Source organism: Xiphias gladius, chromosome 22, assembly GCF_016859285.1.
Source record: "Xiphias gladius isolate SHS-SW01 ecotype Sanya breed wild chromosome 22, ASM1685928v1, whole genome shotgun sequence".
Lineage (NCBI taxonomy): Eukaryota > Metazoa > Chordata > Actinopteri > Istiophoriformes > Xiphiidae > Xiphias > Xiphias gladius.
In genome coordinates, this window is record NC_053421.1 from 23,279,718 (window position 1) to 23,288,005 (window position 8,288).

At 40.6% G+C, this 8,288-nt stretch overlaps 1 protein-coding gene across 1 annotated transcript; it reads left to right on the top strand.

The window, feature by feature from the left end:
• Window positions 1-2,389: 2,389 nt before the first annotated feature.
• Window positions 2,390-8,261, top strand: LOC120784010 (myelin-associated glycoprotein-like). Its single transcript, XM_040117416.1, has 10 exons — window positions 2,390-2,435; window positions 2,555-2,923; window positions 3,013-3,309; window positions 4,247-4,504; window positions 4,590-4,850; window positions 5,842-6,108; window positions 6,202-6,498; window positions 6,593-6,680; window positions 6,913-6,982; window positions 7,935-8,261. Exons 1-10 carry the CDS (start codon window positions 2,390-2,392, stop codon window positions 8,250-8,252), a joined length of 2,271 nt encoding a protein of 756 aa, XP_039973350.1. The 3' UTR covers window positions 8,253-8,261.
• Window positions 8,262-8,288: the final 27 nt, after the last annotated feature.

Sequence of the window (8,288 nt, forward strand, 5' to 3'; positions counted from 1 at the left end):
CAATTTTTTTACTTGCTTGCTACACTTTCGTCAGGGAAGTTACAGGGATAAAGTACCATACAACAGCAACTCATTTATTTTTTGACATTTACCAAAAAATATCCATTACATGCTGGACAGTTCATGTTTCATAATCCGTTGTTCGGCTGAACGATCGTTTGGTTTTAATATAATAAAACCAAGAGACAAAAAAGACACAGCAAACACAATGTACAGTAACTGTGTAGTAAGTTGTAATATCCTCTACATGCATCGGCACCAGTTTTGGAGCCTCTTAGGTGATTTCCTGCTCTTTCGAGTTCCACCGCTAAAGACTGATAAAAATCTTCTCAGGCCTCAAACACTTGAAATCTCCTCGGTGAAACCAGGTGCTTGTGGGGAAAATTCAACCATAGAGACTTGCGCTGTTGTGAAACAGCAGTCGTCAATCCACCTCTGTTCAAAAACATGTCACACAAAGCGCACACTGTCAAGCAATTATACTGCAGTATTAATATATTAAGTAGTAATATTCATTGAAAATTGCCATATCCAACTTTACTTTGTATTTAAGTCATCATACATTTATGTGATTACTCACACGTGAAACTTACTAGGTTTTCTTTACTCCAGCCTTATTGCAGCTCTGTTTTTTCCTTTTCGCTTCCTCGTTACTTCCCAGTAACAGGTGATGAGACAGTGAGGCTGCAACATTTGGCATTTTTAATCTGCTTTACTCACATTCGCAAATAATTCACCTTATTGTTTGAATCAACCAGCATTGCATGGGTGTACTGCTGCAGGTTCATTGTTAAACAAATTATTCTTATCTTAAACCTCTCACAAAAAATAATATCACACATTTGTATCGTATTGTAAAACGCTGCTTAGGGTTAAGTATGGTGTGATTGCCTCAGAAAACAACTGGGGAGATTTGTATTACTGTAATGTGGAGAGCGAGCATCAAAACCCTGTTGTGCTGAGCGCCACTCCCCAGACAACTCTTACAAGAGCCGAGTGTGCCCACTAGACGCGCCACCAGTCGGACATGACTCTGTCGTTGGATTATCACCACTGACCCTTCAATGCTGGTAAAACCTTTATTAGCTCCTTCTTCAATTTTAAAAAACATTGACTACCAGTATGTACTTATTACATACCGATTATTACTTAAAAAAAGGTCAAATATTTTGTTTTAAAATCTCAAATATGCTCTTTTTTCCAGAAAAAAAAAGACACTGTGTGCTAAAAATCATCGTTGGCTTAAAGGTAAGACTTGATCTTCAGAAAACTTAAATGATTGCCAGCTGTAAAATGTTATCACATAACTGACTTATTATGTAAATCCTTGAATTATGAATCTGTTCAGGTAAAATAAATAAATAAATAAATAAATAAATAATATGTATATATATATATATATATATATATATATATATATATATATATATATATATATATATATGTATATATATATAACTCCTATGAAAAATAATTATTATTCTTATTTCTGTCACATCGACTCAAGTGTTCTACTTGAGAACAATTTTGAAATACTTGTTAATTAGTGAGGTATTCATAATTTTCAGATCTTTCACGCTTTTACTCTGCTAAATTTCATCTGTTGTACTTGTTCATGTTGTTGGTTCTGATTGCGGCTGCTTGTTACTTTCCAGAGTACCGCTCTGTAAAACATATGCAAAACATTTAATCACTTTTGGTGAGTGATCCAGTGAGCTGGTGTCAAAGACGAGAATACGCTTCGTTGTCATACACTATTTTTCAGTGTAGACGGCAATAAACATCTTCATGTTTGTTCTTTTAAATCTTCATCTGTGCACAGTTTTATGATGCATGATAGGTTTCACTTTCCCCTTTCAATATACTATCAGTTAATTTTTAGTAGTTACCCCAGCAACAATATTATTACACTGCACTATAAGTTAATGCATTAATGTTAAAAGAACAATTTTGTACAAAGAATACTTTAACTTTTGAAAGTTCATTAAATTTTACTGCAAGTAATATTAACTGAATAAAATGTTTATGGCTTGATTTACTAATAGAAGCAATATTCCATTGAATTATTGATATTTCCACCTTACATATTACAGGGCAGTCATCTCCACCCTTTGCAAGCTTCAAAGAATGTTCATTAAATAATACTGGGTATTACGTGAAATAAAATACTAAAAAAAAAAACAACTTACTCATAAAAAAAAATCAAAAGTGCATAAAAAGGAATTGTTAAGAAACACACTTTTACTCAGACCAACATAATTTCCTTCTAAAATCAGGAGTTATTTTCCATTACTCTGTCTTAATTATGTCTGCAGTAAATGACAACTAACCAGGGAATAATTTATAATTAACTGATATCTTTGTAGGATCATCAGCGTGACAAAAAAGCATGACAGGTGCTGTAACGGTTTTCTTCATATGCTGTCTACTTCAAGGTAAACTATTCCACATCTGAGGTCTGACAAATATTTAAATGATCTGTATTAAGTATTGCAAGATACTTATTTTTGTGTTTACCCTTACAGATATTTATTTTTTAACTGTGTCGCCTCAGGTAGCTTATGCCAGCACTGGGAAGCCTTCATGCCCCAGACAGTAGAGGGACTGAGCGGATCCTGTGTGATCATCCCCTGCAGTTTCAGCTTACCCTCAGAGTGGGATCAACACCTGGATGATTCGTGTAAAGCCATATGGAAGAGAGGCAGCTGGAGTCGAACACAAGTGTTTGATTCCAGCCTCACCGGAGCCAGTGCAAACTTAAACATCCTGCAAGGGAACCTCACGGGGGTCCTGCGCGAGAGGGACTGCACCACCATCTTCAACAACCTGCCATCCAACCATTATGACAACTATTACTTCAGACTGCAGTGTGACAACTCACTGAAGTTCAACTTTCAAACAAGTGTCCTTATCACCGCTCAAGGTTTGTGTCGTGTCCTGTTACTCTCGTATACGTAAACCCGAACCTCTTCGTGTTTCTGTTGACAATTCCTTGTTGTCTCTGCTCCTCAGATTCACTCCCCAGGCCTGCTATGAATCCATCCAGGCTGGAGGTAGAAGAAGGGACTCCAGTGAGGTTGAACTGCTCGGCTGTTGCTCCCTGTCCGGTTCTCCCTCCGTCTCTGACATGGACACCCAGTATAGGCGACATTGAGGAGAGCATAGAATCTAAATCTGTGACCTCTGTTATGAACTTCACCGCTTCTTACCTCCACAATGGACAGAAGGTCTCCTGCACCACTCTCTACAACCGACAAGCTGGCAACAGCGACCTACTGTATGAAAAAAGTTTGACCATACGTGTTCTTTGTAAGTATGTTTTCAGCATTTCCATTGCTTATTATTGTGTCGGGTGTTATTTCGGCCCACACCATTATCACGTTATCTAATTTTTATACAATAGGATGCTATGACATGTTGTGACAAATCCATTTGGGTTCCATTTATTCTCCTTTAGCATAACTTCCTCCAATAAAAGCTTTGACCACTAACTCTCTGGGGAATCTGTGCAGAGAATCTGAACCAAAATGTAAACTTGTTAACATTTATTTATTTAAATTTGTTCTAAGCCAGGCTAATTACTGATTCATAAAGCCTTTATAAATGCTGCATTAACATTAATAACATAAGTAGTTACAACTCGTAAACCTCCTATAAAGCATTCATTATTACAAAAAGACTGGCATGTTCCACGATAGGATGTGTTCTTTAATGGCAAGTCATATGTTTTAAAGGAACAGTTTGACATTTTGGGATGTACAACTGTTCACTTTGGTGCAGAGCGTTAGATGCAGCCAGCTTAGCATAAAGACTGGACACGGGGAAACAGCTAGCCTGGCTTTGTCCAATTGGTGAGAAACTCCTAAAGCTCCCTAAAGCTCACAAATTGATGAATTTGTTTAATCAGCGGGGTCTCTGCTGGTTTCCTGGCAGCCTTCAGTTTTTGTACAGATTGGGCAAACGAGATATGACAATAATTAGTGAGCTCTAGAGGTGCTGGTAGGCGGATTTCGTTACAGAGCCAGGCGAGCTGTTTCCACCTGCTTCCACTCTTTATGTTAAGCCAAGCTAATCATCTCCTGGCCTTGGCTTTGTAATTACCACACAGACATGACAGAGTATGTCCGCAGAAGATACTTAGAAATCGAATCAATATATTTCCCCAAATGCCAAGTGGCCACAAAATCTATTTATGCTGGTTTAAAGAACATTTTCATTTTCAAAAATTTTCAAAATTCTCTTCCAGATCCTCCAAATAACACATCGATCAGTTACCCTGGTCCTGTTCAGGAGGGCAGCTCGGTGACTCTGACCTGCAACACTAATGCATATCCAGCCGTGGACAGCTACACCTGGTACAAAGTGGATGGAGATCAGGTGACAGCTGTGGGTTCTAAGAAGAGGCTTTCAACCACAGTTTCAGAAGTCGACAGCAAATTTTACTGCAAAGTCAGTAACAGATACGGAACCCAGAACTCTTCCATCACTCAGATAGATGTACAATGTAAGTCAGACTGAAACAGAAACACAGATGACAAATATCGGCCAACGACATTAACTGAACCCATACTTTGTGTTTGTTTTTCCAGTTGCTCCCAAGGACACGACAGTAATTGTCGATCCTGCTGGTCCGGTACTGGAGGGCAGCTCTGTTTCTCTGCTCTGCGATAGCCGTGCCAACCCACCTATGACCAACTACACCTGGTACAGAGATGATGAGGAGGATGAGGAGCGGGGACCAGTCTTAGATCTAAACGGTGTCGACCCAAGCGATAGCGGTGACTACCACTGTGAAGCAAAAAATGAGCTGGGAGAAGGAATTTCAGCGACAATTCAGCTGGACGTTCAGTGTAAGTTCATTTAACACAGTAAAGATATTGATTTACACCGATTAAAAAAAACAACACAACTGTAAGTTTCCAGTGTGCTCATATGCTGAATATGGCTCTACTGTACCATATATCCAGCCCAAACATGATCTGGGGCCAAGACTCAGTCACAGAACAGGAGTGTCTGGACCGTGGACAGTAATGCATTGTCGTGTTGCGTGACAGCCTCAAAATCCTTTCTATGTCAGTGGTCCATCATGACTGAGCTCTGCTGTGAGTCCACATGTGTGCCAGTGTGTTAATATATGTGTGGATGTTTTGTTTGTTTTGACATCATTTCCAACCACAGAAAATGACGAGGTTGTCTCTGCTGATTGAAAAGACAATTCGGTCTTATATAGACTTTGGAAGCGTTTACATTTAAACCATTAAAGTGTAAATTGTGTATCCTCAGTTCCCAAATCACAAATTGTCACTGTGTGTGTTTGTGAGCCAGGCACTGGTACAATTCGTTACAACTGGAGGTTTGAAAATAAATATCACTTTATGGACTTTTTCTCCATGTTTGCTTAAAACTTGAGATCCAAAGTTCACGCATGACCTTTGAGACACCAGTTGAGAAAACCTCATGTTCACATCAATTTTTTCTTGAAAATTGAACTGCAGTTGGAGCAACACATCTGAGATACTTATTTTTTTTGTCGTGACATCTGGTTGTTTTTGCTTTATTGTAAATCTGCTTTTGTGCTGCAGAGAGACTGCCCTACATGGGTATACAAAATTTTATGTTTTCATTCCAGTCTCAAAAAAGTGAATATTGTAATAAACTTCAAATAAACATGTACCAAATAGGACTATTATGGAATATAATAGGAATATTTATGAATCACTACACCCCTAAAACCTGCACACAAACAATCCTTAGAAGTAATTTGTCGGGGTTAAATTTGCATTCCCCTCAAATAAGCAGTGACCTTGGATGCAACACTAACAGGCACGCTGTTTCTTTCAGATCCCCCTAAGAACACCTCAGTTTTGGTTGACCCCTCTGGTTCGGTGCCGGACGGCAGCTCTGTGACTCTGACCTGCACAAGCATCGCCAATCCAGCAGCGATGAACTTCACCTGGTTCAGAGTAGCTGGAGGAGAAAACGAGATGCTGGGTTCTGAGCCGGTATTCACCTTCAATGTGACCAAACTCTCCGAGGATCAGTATTACTGTGAAGCTCTGAATGTCCATGGAGCTGAATACTCAGAACCTGCCAGTATTGATGTCACATGTGAGATTCATTTGCTTGTAATTGAAAGCTTTACATTTTCCCCAGAAGTTTGATTGAGCATGCACAAATAGCGACATGCCTTATCCTTCTCAGTTGCTCCAGAGATCCTGCCTTCCTCCCGCTGCATCAAGATTTTATCCCGTTTTCGGTGTGCCTGTGACGCCCAGGGGAACCCGACTCCCTCCCTGGTTTGGGAATTGGCTGGGGAGCCGGTCAATCACTCTGCTGACATCCCAATCAGGGAAGTTCCACTGGGGAGCGCTGGCATGAGGAGCATCATCACTCTGTACCGTCTGGACAAAGACATGCCCCCTCTAGTCTGCCTCAGCATCAACTCACTGGGCTCTGATAGTATGGCCTTCAATGTGTCCTCCAGCGAACCTCAGCTAGGTAAAAGAATCGGAAGTATGCTGCATTTACATTTGGTTGCTTTTCTTTTGCCTAATTTGCTTTTTCCTGATAGAGTTTTGTGGGGACTTTTTAGGCCTCCATGCTGCGTCTCTGCTGATTGGCTCTGCAGTGGGAGCCCTGGGGATGCTGCTGGTGTGTGTCCCGCTGTTGCTCTCTTGCAGGTAAGGAACACAGAAACGCAGCTGAAACGACACCACTGTTAGCAGGACATTTTGGTAACAGGTTGGAAACAGCAGAGACACATTTTGCTGTTGGGGGTATGACTCAAACATCAATGAGCAACCACGGCAGATAATTGCTACAGTAAATGTGATCATGAAATGAATAATAAATAATTTTAAAAAGAATAATAAAAGACTTTACATATACAATGACTTTTTGTGTTGGTTTTAGGAAAAGGAGAGGCAGCCTTTCCCCCAACCAGGCACTGGTGGACACTTCAGACCTTTTAGTCACAAATGAGGTGAGTTTACAGTACGTCCTCGCACAAAGCTATGTATATAAAATGGGTGATCGCTTACAGATACACCTTCGAGAAAGGACCAAAAGCATTGAATTTTACTCACCAGTTAAACATTTCAGGAATTTAGCTTCTTTGTTTTGTTTTTAAACCTGCTGTCAGATGAGAAAATTGGTATTAGCGTCATCTCTGTGTGTCCAGTGATAGAAATAGGTGGCAGAAATAGGTCTGGGCGAGTTTAGCTTAGCACTGACTGGAGGCAAGAGGAGGCTGCTAGCCATAGCTGTGTCAGCAACAATATGCCATCCAAGAACTTAGGTGACTTATTTACGTGTTGGATAATTAGAAAAACGTACTGCGTACCACCCAAAATCTGTCATTTGAGTATCAAATATTTGCTCACTGTAAGCTTGAAACATACAAACAGGGCAGCTGTGCAGCCTGAGTTCATGTCGGTTGCAACGGATTGCAGAGGTGACAGTGGAAATAAACTACGTTTCAGTCGTATTACTGTAGTATCCCCTTCTCTCCTGCCCATCCTTATGCTTACCATGTTCCAAATGGCTTTTTTTTGCTGAATAGCTTAATACACTGCTTTCATTCATCTCCCTGCGAGCGAGCTGGTCGCTGGTCGCCGGTGCGAAACCAGGAAAGAGCTGTAAACCGCAAAAATAGACAGTTTGTAATTCCACGGTACAGCCCTTTTTTGGCATATTTTGCCAGGTTTTTGCACTATCTACCTAGAGAAAAATCTAGGTGACTCTTGGATGTATTGGGGAGTCTTGCTTTCAAGCTAAAATGATAAATTGTTGGTTTAATGGCAAACAAGTTTATTTCCCAGAATGGTGAAGTGTCCTTTCAATAGTTGGAGGAATGTCATCTAATTGGGTAAAAAGAAATTCTTTTCTTCTTTTTCTCTCCAATATTGAAGCAAATTGCTCTTATTTTCCTGTAGACCGACTCTTCACAAGTGGTTGTCATTCATGTCAATAAAGCCATTCCGGAGGCGGAAGTAGGAGGAAGTAAGAAGGACCCACTCCACTGCGCTAGTGGGGACTTTGAGAAACTCCCAGCCAATACAGAGGGTAAGCTCGGGGAAGTGCAGGTCAGAGGCCTGGCCCCCGAGACGACATATGCTGAGATCTGCCTGAACTCCAGAGGATGCAATGGTGAAGGGACAACGGAAAAAGAAACAGTCGCGGACACTCATTTTGGACATGGTAAAGGCGTTGACGGTCTTATGAGACAGGTCAGTGACAAGGTGATGGCTTAACTTTAGCTGTGGCTCTGGTGGTAGAGCGGGTTGTCC

Excerpts from the sequence above, each read along its gene's own strand:
- LOC120784010 (XM_040117416.1), top strand. The coding sequence starts at position 2,390 with ATGACAGGTGCTGTAACGGTTTTCTTCATATGCTGTCTACTTCAAG. Across the intron at positions 3,310-4,246 it reads TTTGACCATACGTGTTCTTT|ATCCTCCAAATAACACATCG; the intron begins GTAAGTATGTTT and ends ATTCTCTTCCAG. Across the intron at positions 4,851-5,841 it reads AATTCAGCTGGACGTTCAGT|ATCCCCCTAAGAACACCTCA; the intron begins GTAAGTTCATTT and ends TGTTTCTTTCAG.